The sequence below is a fragment of the Poecilia mexicana genome, unplaced genomic scaffold (assembly GCF_051168715.1).
Source record: "Poecilia mexicana isolate PSO_F unplaced genomic scaffold, ASM5116871v1 scaffold_21, whole genome shotgun sequence".
Classification (NCBI taxonomy): Eukaryota; Metazoa; Chordata; class Actinopteri; order Cyprinodontiformes; family Poeciliidae; genus Poecilia; species Poecilia mexicana.
Window position 1 is genome coordinate 3,021,706 of NW_028263390.1, and position 12,940 is coordinate 3,034,645.

General features: G+C 39.1%; 2 protein-coding genes and 1 pseudogene across 5 annotated transcripts in view; 1 reads left to right on the forward strand and 2 right to left on the reverse strand.

The window, feature by feature from the left end:
- On the reverse strand, nucleotides 1-7,788 carry rpl7l1 (ribosomal protein L7-like 1). The gene is made up of 6 exons (XM_088002242.1): nucleotides 7,701-7,788; nucleotides 5,937-6,045; nucleotides 5,018-5,181; nucleotides 1,831-1,968; nucleotides 1,632-1,741; nucleotides 1-681 (listed from the first exon to the last, which is right to left on the reverse strand). Exons 1-6 carry the CDS (start codon nucleotides 7,712-7,714, stop codon nucleotides 473-475), a joined length of 744 nt encoding a protein of 247 aa, XP_087858368.1. The 5' UTR covers nucleotides 7,715-7,788; the 3' UTR covers nucleotides 1-472.
- The window catches only part of LOC148152902 (uncharacterized), a 26,534-nt gene continuing 19,326 nt past the window's right edge, over nucleotides 5,733-12,940 (forward strand). For 2 of the 4 annotated variants that reach the window (XM_088002238.1, XM_088002241.1), the window contains exons 1-3: nucleotides 5,733-5,819; nucleotides 5,952-5,987; nucleotides 6,182-6,310. The gene's annotated coding sequence lies outside the window, so the exon portion shown is untranslated. Of the gene's footprint in view, nucleotides 5,820-5,951; nucleotides 6,070-6,181; nucleotides 6,311-11,111; nucleotides 11,284-12,940 lie in introns of those variants that run through there. The other 2 variants (XM_088002239.1, XM_088002240.1) reach the window with 2 other exon arrangements.
- The window catches only part of LOC148152903 (neoverrucotoxin subunit alpha-like), a 6,364-nt pseudogene continuing 3,086 nt past the window's right edge, over nucleotides 9,663-12,940 (reverse strand).

The window sequence follows — 12,940 nt, forward strand, 5'->3', positions numbered from 1 at the left end:
TAGTGTGTATAGTGACTTTTTTAATGAAAATTCATCTGTATTAGCAGTAAATTACATTGTGTTTGTAACCAAAATACAAACAGCTTAACACAGTAAACGCGTTTGTAAAGAGTCATGAACCTGAATGATTTATTGGATCTATTACAGACAAAACTCCTCTGACAAACTGAGGAATGTCCCTGTGTTCATAATAAAGTCTCCATTTTCCACTGAACTCTTCTGCTTCAGTTCTTGTTCTCTGGAACACATCATAACCTGTGCAAAACAACACGAATAAAGCAAAAGTCCTTATTTTACATGACTAGGTTATCTCCCAGCCTGCTGCAGTGCGACACCAGAACACCAGGAAACAGACGCAGGGTCAGAATCCGACCCGAGAAATACTCTCTCTCTCCATCTCAACATTTGCTCTGCGACAAATGCGGCCTTCCTTTAAGGTGGAGCTCAGTGTCCGACGTCTTGTGCGTGTTTGTTAGTTGAGCAGTCTGATGATGGAGTTGATGTCTGTGGCTCTGAAGCCAGGGTTCCCCAGATCCTTCAGCAGTCCGGCTTTATCCTTGGCGGCGTGGCGCGGCACCGACAGCTTGAAAGGCAACAGGAAGTTGTTGGCAGCTCGGAAGCTCTTGCCGACTGAGTAGATTTCGTGGATCAGGTCCTCCAGGCAGATGATGCCAGTTTTACCTGAAGGAGGAAGAAGGAATGTTGGATCTATGCTGGGAATTTTGCAGAAAGAACATCAATACTTGAAAGTCAGAACTTTAAGGGAAGCCAGACCTGATTTAATTTTATAGAACAGAGGAATGTATGAAGAGCAGGATTAGGGGAGGACAGATTTCAAAATTTGGACCGATACAGAGAGCCCATATTATTACTGCTGTTATGGCCGATATTTACTGATATTTGCTTCCCCCTATGCTTTTGACACCATGAGAAAAACAACCACTGTGCTGATGATGCTTCTATACTTCAGTTGAACTCCTTGCAATCCTGCACAGAACCACAATCACTTGCTGCATTTCCATTACAAATATATGCAGAACTGTGTCAATATTACGCCAATGTAGAAAAAAACCCCACAATTTTCCAATTGAGGTGTAAACACATTAAATAAGAAACGCAATTAAAATCACACGTGACTAAGTTTGTTCATGCAATGAGTCGCTAAAAAAGACATGCAGTGGCATCATCCTTCAACTACTTCCTGTCGTCGTTGTTAGCCCTAGTGGCAACTGCCGGTTAATGACCATGTGACTTGTGTGATGAAAAAAGTGTTTCCATTGCAGTTTTGTGAAAACTAATTTTGATGCAGACGAAAAACCACCTCATTGTAGCGACCAAACTTTACATCGAAAAATGTGAGATTGTTTTTGTAAGTGCCATGTTTCCAATGAGCAAATTTATTTTCAAAATGTCAAATTGGGCGACTGCATGGTCAAAGAAAATGCAGCTACTGTCACATGACCAAACAAACATAACCAAAACCCTCCTCCTCCACAAACCGTTATTAATAATGGTCCAGTTTGACTTATAGGCCATTGACGTTAAAATATGACCAACACATACGTTAATGTTGATGTATCACGCATCCCTAGACAGGACCGGTCAACAGAGAAGTCACAGTCGAGCCGTACCCATGTGCTCCTCGATGAGGGCGTTGTCATTGAGGGAAACCCTCCTCCTGCCGATCCTGGTCTGGCCTCTCTTCAGAATCAGCTCACGGACCGACTTCAAGTTGGGGAACCTGTAGGAAGGGTTCACCAGTGTTCACTCTGACCCAGATGGAACCCCCAATGAAACCCAGGTCACAGCCCAACGTCCAGGATGACTCACCCCCAGGCCACATACGGCTCCACCATCTTCATCATCTCCATGGAGGTCTTGTTTATCTTAATGAAGGTCCCGCTGAAGATCTTCCTCAGCCTCATTATCTGGATCACCTTCATCACTTTGGGGCTGACGCCTCTGATCCTAACAGGACACAAAAGGATTTAATAAATGGCATAATAGAATGCAGTACAGGTTTCCAAATAATAAAGGCAACTCTGCATACAGCCACTGTTTAGATTAATACAGAGTTTCTTTACATTTGAAGAAGTTAAATGAAAGACTTCTTAACACCTCTTAGTTTGGATCCAAGTATAATTCATATAAAATATAACTTAAGCCATGTCTGACCTGCAGATTTCCATTTTTGTAACCCAAAGGAGAAAAACGAACAGCAGGATCATTCATCGGACAAGCAGTATAGCATTCCAGAGAAAATGAGAATTATAGATTATCTCCATTTATATATGAATTTACAGGATTAGAAAATTAAGCTGATTTTAATAACGAAGAGAGTAAAGTTTAATAAAGTGTGGACATGAGTTCATGTTTTATAGAGCAAAGATGATAGCAGTACTGATGCATTTAGTAAAAAAAAAAGCCAATATATATATATAAAATAGATATATAAAATTGACAGCTTTCATTTTGCAAGTTGACACGCCCTGCATCCACCAAATGGCCTTACCCTAACTGCTGCCATTTGCGTTCATCTGCTGATTAAGGTGAAAGTTCACCAGGAATTATTAAAGGCCTGAACTTTAACTAGTGATGGATGACAGTAAGACAGGAAGAAGATGTTTTATATACTAAAAATGAGTCAAAGCTTTTACCATGGTGACATCTAGTGGCAGACTGGAATTACAGCAGCCTTGTCATAATTTACCGAAAACACCAGAACCAAAACCATGGTTTTAATCCCTAATGAGTCTCATTTAATTTGCATATTCAAAAACATCTTTGAATTTACACTTAGAATTTATAAATATGTCTATTTCTGTAGAGCCACAAAAAACTAATAAATATAGAACCTTCTGTTCATGGATTCATCCATCACCCAAAGCAGACATGGTGGTTTAACAGAGATTCTGCTCCATGACACAGACGCCCTTTACAAACCCACAGACAATGATACGAAATATGTAAAGAAACACCAATTATTAGAATGCTTTACGTCACTTCTAAGCACTATTCAATAATTATTACTAGCAGCCAATCAGAAAGATGAGCATGGCAAATATTTCAATAAATTGCTTTAAAACAATTTTTTTTGATAAAGACTTAAAATCATTAGATTTTATGAAAAAAAAAAGAATTAAATATTCATGATTAAAAAACGGGTTGAGTTTGTTACTTCTGCATCTTCTAACCATCTTTCCGAGGCTCCACTATCGCCCCCTGGTGGCCCCACTTTAAACAGCCAGTTCAGCAGACTGACTAAGTTTAGTCTCCTCTCACTTCATAGACAACATTCTGAATATCTTTTCACATCACAAACCAGATCAAGTCTGCAGTGCAGAGTAGATTTTACTGGCTGATCAAACAAACAGTAAAAAGAAATAGTGATGGGTCCTCAATGTTTGTTTTTTGTTGTTGAGAGAGCTGCACAAACATGTGGCATAAGGGGCGGGGATTGAGAGAGAGAGAGAGAGAGAGAGAGAGAGAGAGAGAGAGAGAGAGAGAGAGAGAGAGAGAGAGAGAGAGAGACTCTTCAGTGTATATCAAGCCATATTTCCACTGTGTTAGTGGAGCAGCGCCACCTGTAGCTGTGGGAGTGGCTGTGGTCACTGTAGCAGACAGTGCCGGCTGTGACAGGACTCCAGACCGGGTGATGAACAAAGCTGAAGCTGGTTCTTTAGCTTTTGGTTTCTGTCCTTCCTGCTGGTTTGCATTTGTCTCGTACGGTTGGCTGGCATTTGATTCCGGAACGTTCCAGTAAAGCTCGGACATCCAGGTCAGAAAGTTAAATTTAAATACAAAGTGAATCAGGAATAGATACCAAGTTTAGTAGATGGCTTTGTTTGAAACATTGAACAGTTCTTATCCGGAACCATGATATGATCCACGATGTAACCATTCAAACTGTGATGATTATTTTGATAGGAAAACCAACAGAAGTCATGTTCTGCTGCTCTTGTTAAAGCTAGAACTTTATGAAGTTCTAGCTTACATTAACTCTTTGTTCTGTTTCCTAAACAAGGTGGTCAGACTGACTGATAACAGTAAGAAGAACTGAAACTTTCACTTTGAAATAACTACAATCCTTATTTCTAACAGCTGAGAATGTTGGGATTAAACCAAATGTTTCAGTATTTATGGTATTATAAGCTTAAGTCAGGAACACTGTGTTTTACATTGTTTTATAGTGAGTAATAAGACATGCAAATATGTGCTTATTTCTGTAGAAGTGATAGTGGAGGATTTGTATTGGTAGCCAGAATGATTTTCCTTCCACAGCAGCTCAGCTCAAAGCCAGGACCTGCGAGACGGAGCGACCATTTGAAATGTTTAACCCCACAGAGCGACAGTTCCTGTCTCTATCGTCAAAAAGCAGAAGCAGCAGCAGTTTGTTGACGTTGATCTGATTGTGTTTGCTGACACGACCGAACAAAGCCAACGCCTTTGATTAGTCAGAAGTGTGATGACCATTACCTGGTGGCAGGCTGAACAGAAGCTAGTGTTGTCAGACAAAACAAGACATGATACGATTCTCCATCTGTTCAATCTCATGAGTATGATCAAGATAACATGCAGATGGTGCGCAGCCTGCATGAAGACTGCAGCAGTTCCCATTGGCTGCCATCTGAGTCACACCATTGTTCAGCGACAAAAGGTAAAGCAGGAAGTATGATCCGGCTGCTAACATGGAGAACCAGAGCACAACTATCCAGATAGGTATGTGGGTTTTCCTACATTTTTAGACCTAAACTAGACGTCAAATTAAATATAGTCTCAACTTACAAGTCCACACCAGGTTAGAACAGTTTAGGGTTTTTCATTGTAATTTCATTTCATTTTGTTGTGACTTTGTTTGTCTAATTCAGTTAGCTTTAGCTAGTTTTGAGAGTGTGCTCTTCAGTATTAGTTAAATATTTAGTTTTTATTAGTTGTAGCAGAAGTTTATTTTGTTTGCTGTAGTTAACTATAACCTTGGTTTGTTTAGTTATCCCTGAGTCTGAGAGAAAGGACTTACTCTCTGATGCGCATAACAAAAGCCAGCTTGTTTTTTTCAGGCGGCAGAGGGGCCGGGGGCCTGTGCTCGTTCCTTCGGATGCGCGTCTCATCGCGGTGCTTTTTGTGGCTTTCTTTCAAGAAATCCTCCAAACGCTTGAAATTGAGTGGTTTGCCTTTTGTTACCTGGAAAACAGAACCATGCAGGTGAGTAGTACAACGCTGGAAGGAGAAGAAAGTAGTCCAATATTTACACCAGCGTTAACTCATTTTTCAATTAGCCTATAATCACAGAGTAGTAATGGAGGAGCCGTTTATATGATTTGCTGTTTATTAGCCAATGGGGTCGTCTCTGCTGAGATATTTTTCTCTATAACTTCATATCCACAATAGAACAGAGCGCTTATACAGTAATGATTTCACAACTAGGAAGTAGGAGTCAAACTATGAAGCTTACTGGAAATGGAACGCTTCTCTAGCATCTAGCCTAGCTACTTCATCGCTATTAACGGAGGTAACTAGAATATTTTGCAAAACATTGTGGCGATTAAGGTCGAGACATCTTTGCCAGCAACAAAATGTCTTAAACTTTCCTCTTGCTATCACTTTAATTGTTCCATATCTGGAAGCGTGGCCAACACCAACACGCTGCTGTTGCTAAACTACAACCACAGGCAGATTAGAATTCTAAAAATCAAAGACATTGTTCACAACTTCTCCTCCTGTTCTCAGATTGGCCTAGTAGAAAATCTACTCAAGAAATCGAGCTCAATGGGAGAATTCCAAGAGAGTCCACTGAAGGGAGATGAGAAGACAATGGTCAGGTCAGTAATATCAGTTGTTTGACCAGCATCATTCACACGATTTTACTCAAATCAAACACAGTTTGAGAACTGTTATTGCTCCTTTAAGCCAGGAAACTGAGTCATCTTTCCACTCACCTTTCTTTTCTCTAGGAGCGCAAGTTTGGCTTGAGTGGCCTTGATGGCCTGGTATGTTTTCCTCTTCTTAAGAAGATACTCTGGAACTAACTTGATCACCTTCTTTGACCTGGAATGATCAAAAAAGATAAAAGTTAAATACAAAACAAGACGTTATTCCCTGTCACTATATCAGTTTGTTTGCCATGTTTCTATTGGCTGTCGTTTCTGTTCCAGTCGTTTGACTGGTGAATACGCTGTTACAGGGGAGCCTCTTCCTCCTGCCTCCACACAAAGATGGCGAAGAAAACAGTGAAGAGGAGCAACCAAGCACACAGACTTTCATGAAAGTTTTCAAACCTGAGGAGCGCCTGATGGAGGAACTTCTGATGAAGGTAAAGTTAGTCTTGTCTAACTTCTGTGTGAAATTTGTAGATTAGTGATCATATCCAGTTTTTGCCTTGTACAAAAATAGATTTAAACTCACATTTGTACTGTGTGCAGATGGACAGTGTACCAAGTTAGTCTGTTTTTCATAATATAATTCTCATGACGGTATACGCGCATTGTATGCTCTGGAAAGTTTTATAACTTTGCTCGTTCATAGTATAATGTAGAGCTAATTCAATGTAAACTTGTCGTAATGTATTTCTTTAGCTAGAGGACTGCTTTTCTGATTCGAGCCCTCTCGTTCTCGCTCTGTGCTGACAGATAATGGTGTTTGTAGTTTTAGTATAATGTTTAGATGCACTGTTCCTTGCAGAAAGTGGTTAAGACTTCAAATGGATTCTATGAAATGCTAACAAATAGTCGTAGCTGTGAAAATACATCCTAAACCTGGACAGAATTATTGTGCAATGGTTAAGGAAAGATTCTAGAAAACTTACTTTCAGATGTATAAGACATGTTTCCATTAGATTTAGGTATCATGTAGTTTTAAAGCAGGGCCCTATGTAAGATGGTTCAGTATCCCCAAAAGTTCCTAAAATTTGCTTGTTTTGATTGCACAAAATGAACAACATTTTCACCAACACTATGTTTAATAGACTTTGTAAGGAAGGGCAAAACAACATAGTTAGAGTTTAAACCAGGGCTGGGCAACTCCAGGCCTCCAGGGCCGGTCTCCTGCAACTTTTAGATGTGTCTCAACTTAAACACACCTGAGTCAAATAGCGAGGTCGTTAGCAGGACTCTGGAGAACCTGACTGCACTTAGGAGGAGATTCAGCTGTTGGATTAATGTGTGTTGGACCAGTGAGACGTCTAAGAGTTGCAGGACACCGGCCCTCGAGGACCAGGATTGACCACCCCTGGTTTAAACCGTCTGGGTTTGTTAAGATTTTTAACTAGAATATTTAAAATGTCTTAGATTATTAATGTTCTGGTAATCATCTGTAAGTTCAGTCTCAGAATTTTAGCTTTTTTATCTTTAGAAAAAAAAAGTGTCGGAGGTACCGTTTAACAAAAACAATATTAAGATTTTTTTTTTTTTTTGGTAACTACCCGACCGACACAAATTATACAACACTAGTCGCGATCACATTATAGCTAGTAATATAGCGAGAATGAATTTATTTTCCTCAGGATATTTAGAAAATGTAGCACCCGAGTGGCATATGGTGCGATTCAAAATTAGAAGTCATATTTATTGATTTTAAGCATCATCTAGCCATAAATAATTATTTTTTTAACCACTTAGTCAAGCGAACACTGTTCGTGAGGGTGCAGAACAGCGAAAACTTCAAAACAGAACCCAGGATGGATTTGGATATAAAACACGACTTACTCGTTGCCGGCCATTCTTGTATACTTCTTTTCCGGAAACAAAATCCTGTCACTGCAGGAAATGACGTGTCGTTTTCTTTTTTTCTTTTTTTTTTAATATCGTTTGAATGAAGATTCCTTAATTTATCATTTAAATATTTATTTTAATTGAAATCAATTAAAGTATCATGAAACGTGCGCGATTCACTTATTTTGTGTAGAAACAAAATTCAACGGCAGTTCTTAGTGTTTGGGTCTCGTGGAGGCGGATTTATTACAGCGGCAAAGCTAGCCGGCTCTGCGTCCAGCCCATAGACATAATATAAGGATAGACGCCTCATGGACCACTCTCGCCTATTGTCGCTGACGAGATTTAGGGCGGCCATCTTGGAGCGGTACACCACTCCACTCAGCGTTATGTGTTTAGCAGCACAATGACGTATCAGCGGATTTAATCAATCATAACACACTTTTTGTTACTGTAAACCATATTCAAACATCTATCAAAGCAACATTTATAAACAATTGTATTTTTAAGTATGTTTTTAATACATAGTTCATCATATTTAAATATGCTTAGTGGCTAATAGAATAGGAATGGAATATGCTGATATCGATGTATGAAGAGCATATTGCAAAGCACACACCCTTCATAATTTATTTAATAAATTATTTAGTAATATCAATATATATTTATATAACTATACAAACACTAATAAATAAAGATTAATAATGGCATAAATAAATAATGATTAATACTGAATTATATATATATATAAACGTGTGTGTGTGTGTGTGTGTGTGTGTGTGTGTGTGTGTGTGTGTGTGTGTGTGTATGTTTTTCAGCCGACGAGTCCAAAATCCGATGTGAGATTCATTCGTGCTGCAGTGAATCCGTCTCTCTTTATAGATTTCTCCCTCTTCTTCCTCACATCGTGTCTTTAGGACATTTTCAAAACAAAAACGGAAGATTTAGGATGTATCTTACTTTTGACAGAGTGAAAGAATATAAATAATAGTCTTTACCACCTGTGTAAACTTTGCCGGTGAATGTTATAACACATAATATAAGTTTTATAATATGTGTTATATTGTTTTATTTCTAATATAGGCCCTTGTGTCAGATAATCTAAGTCAATGTTAGAGAATAATAATTTTTTTTTAGATTTACGGAATCTCAGTTAGCCTTCATAGCGGGGCTGAACCCGTATTACACCAAGCACTGTAGCTAATATTAGCTGGTATCTCGCCGGTGGACATAAATACAGTAAAGTAATATTCTAATCACAATATATACAAAATAATATGTCCATCTTACTTGTGAAATGTTGTCTGTGGAGTCCTCGCATCAGTAATCCATCGACCAGAACAACAATATCCCTCAGTGCTGAGGCATCTTCTGCTGTTTTGATTGAGCAAAGTAGGAGGGTATACCGCTCCAAGATGGCCGCCGTATTTCCTGCGCCGGAGCGGTCCATGAGGCGTCTATGCTTATATTATGTCTATGGTTTCCTCCCTTACGTCTCCTGCAGGATGGCTAAAAAGGAAAAGGGCCTACGTTCAAATACTGTACGGAAGTAGGACTGTGACGTCACCTGCATCTGATTGATTCAGCTGGTCACGTGATCCTGGGTTGGCAAAATCAAAGCCCGAATCATACGTCACCGATGACGTCAATGACCGACAGAAGCAGAGTCCTTGAATGTAGGTCCTTTGCGATCATTTGGTCACTAGACTTTTTGTCTTGTTGTCTTGCAGGCTGACGTTTGTAAGAACGAACCTGGACAGGATAGTAGAGGATAGAATAGGTTCTCCTTTCTTTCTTTTACCTCTCTCTCCGTCTATCCCTCTATCTTTTTAGATGGAGGTTTTAGCATAGACTGAAGATGAGGGTTTGTTCACAAGTGTTGCCACGTGAGACGAAAAAGAAAAGTTTTAGTGCTGGGGCCTTTTTATAAGGACTTTGTCCTTAAAGCCCCGTACCTTACGCTTCCTGCGGGAAGGCGCCATTCCTGCGGGAAGGCGCCTCCAGCGGGAAGGAGCCTCCTGCGGGAAGGCGTAAGGTATGGGGCTTTAAAGACAAAGTCTTTATAAAACGGCCTCGGCACTTATGCCTTTCTTTTTCGTTTCGTGTGCCAACACTTGCGAACGAACCCCCATCTTCAGTCTATGCTAAAACCTCCATCTAAAAAGATAGAGGGATAGACGGAGAGAGAGGTAAAAGACAGAAAGGAGAACCTATTCTATCCTCTACTATCCAGTCTGACTGGTTCGTTCTTACAAACGTCAGCCTGCAAGACAACAAGACAAAAAGTTTAGTCTGAATCTACGTTAAAAACAGAGTCTTTGAATGAAGATTCAAAGACTCTGCTTTTAATCTAGTCTTTGAATGTAGATTCAGACTGCTGTAAATCCAGTTTACCTTGTGGTAATGCGCATGCCCACATCAATGTTACGTTTTTTATAAATCCGTCATACCTGTAGAAGTTTCATAAAGTATGTTTTTGTCATACACCATAAAGTGGGAGATTACAGTTACTTAACGAAATCACTTTGCGTTACTGTGCGTTATGATGTTCTTTTCTAATTTAATGTCATTTCCTCTGGGCATCTTTTGGAGCGACCGCCGATTATATGCGACATTGTCAGCAGCGCCAGAAATGTAAACAAGGGATGAGCATTTCGTTGTTGGAAAAACGGGAACTATTTTTGTGTTTCTGTCGCCAAGTCCGATCATTAGAAGCGTCAGTGACGTGCGGTCAGGGGAGGAAAAATGGAATAATAATAATAAAACAATTTATATTGCTATTTTCACCCTGAAGTTTGTACTATAAAGTAGGTTATTTATTTTTTACTTACCTTAACCAATTCTGATGATTTTTTCTTCAAAATCGCTGGATTTTCGCATTTTCCCATTCAAATGCTCAGAAGCGAAGCCGGTGTGGCAGCAGCGAGCTGAGCCTCACCTGGCATTGCGCAACCTCTCGCTAACTGCACTGGCTGCCATTCTATGAGAGCATGCTCCTCCTGTCTGTACGCAGGCAATAAAATTAAAAAACATTTAATATATGGACTGATATATATGGACTGATTTTCCACAATTTCGCTTATGTATATAACGTACAGTGTTTTTTTTTGTCACCAACTGTGTTTGTATCGTGTTTTGTGTGCGGAGGAGCGATCAGAAACGGCAGAAAACAGACTCCAGGTGAGGCAGGCAGTTCTCTTGCCTCATTGCAGGGGGCGCTCATGGTCCCAGATATTGTGACTGCACAACTGCAGAGTAAGACACAGTGAGCTAGCCATGGAGCTAGCCACACAGTAAATAAGTAAAGTACAGCGATATAATTTTTTTCTCCTCTCTTCCGACGTCAACATGAAATACTACATTTCTACACTTAAACAGTTTTCTAAAGTGGATTTTCAATTGCAGCAGGAGATGATAACTAAAGGAAGACCAACACCGGAGCTGAAAGTTTTGCTTCGAGATAGTTTGACGATTCTCAAACGGAGTAGAAAAGACAAGCTGAGGATGGACTTGACTTTGGATGAACGGATATTTTTGTGCAGAATTAGCTTTGCATGGATTTCATTAATAGATAAAGGTAAGACAACAATAAGATGTTTTTTTTAATGCAATGTGCGTTTTCTGGGCTACAGTTTGTATGTCTAAATAATTCAGTAAAGTAGAAGTGGTAGCTAATCTACCACAGCAGTTATTTATTAATTAAACATTAAGCCTAAAACGTATTTCAACAACAGACTAAATGTTATGTTCTGTGTGCAAAATTCATGAATGTTTTTTGGTGTTAAATCCTAAAACATGAAGTGGCATTGTTGTCAGTTGCTATGGCAACGAATCTGCGTAGCTTAAATACAGATCACTTTGCTGTGGATCATAGCACGAAATCAATGTCTACATTTCTAAGTTTCACAGAGTTAACGCGGCTATGGATGACATGTAAATGATTAGTCTTTTTGCCCTCCAGCATTATATGCTTGCGCGAAATTTCCGTACACACACACACACACACACACATATATATATATATAGTTACATATATATACGTATATATACATATATATACATATATATATGTATGTATATATATATATATATAGGCCTATATATATATATATATATATATATATATATAGAGAGAGAGAGAGAGAGAGAGATTAGTTTTTATTTTGTATTATTTTTTCAGCATATATTATTTTCTGTTTGCAAATGCAGCGGCTGGAAACCTATTTTGAGTAGGTCAAACATGGACCGGATGTGCGCTTTTATTGTGAAAGCAGCACGTAAATTGGTGTACCATAATGTCTTGAGCTACCGCGCACTTGTATATTGTGTGCTGGGCCGGCTGGACGCAGAGCCAGCTAACTTTACCGCGGTGGAGAACCGTTTATGTGACTGAAATTTTTGATAGTCACAGGAATCCGGATTTGATGGATGGGGTCTTTCCATGTGAAGTTTAAATATTCTCTCTGTGCATACTTGGGTTTTCTATCTGAGTACTCCGGCTCCAGTATAAAACATGTATGTTAGGGTTAATCGAATGTTCATTGTGCAATGTTCATTCATTGCCATAAGGCATGAAAATTATTTAAACGTCATTGGCTGTTAATTGTGTCTCTGTGTTGCACTGTTAGCCACGCCTTGTTTTCCACATTTTTGCAAATTCAGCAGATGTCCCATCAGTCATGTTTTCTGAGAGAGGTTGGAGTCAAAGGTAGATGAGCTCAAGGCCTCCAGACATTAAGTATAAATAAATATATACATATTATGTAAAAGTCACGGGTTTTCTAAAGAGTCTTATGACAAAACTATAAAATCTTTAATCACTGGATGTTGTCCATCCTTACAAGTCTATGTTTACTTCAAGTAAACATTGACTTCAGTTTAAATAAGTTGCATTTTGTGTTTTATCTATTATGTTTGTGCACTGATTGAACAGAACAAGCAGACATCAAATGGTGGTTAACTCAGGGCTTTGCTTTATTGAAAATGTGATGAGGAACTTAACATACATGTCCATCAAGTTTCATTCATTTTTTCCATCATATCCCCCACAATTCCCCAGACAACACATTTACCAGTCAAATTATCTAACCTTCTGCAATGTTGTTATTCCATCAAAAAGTGGCTAGTTTTCCCTCAAAGCTAACAGATTTCTTTTCTGTGTCACTGCAAATGCCCTGAGTAGTCCAAAGTAATTAGTAAAAGATTTTGCAAAGAAAAGATCACCCCTGTTACCT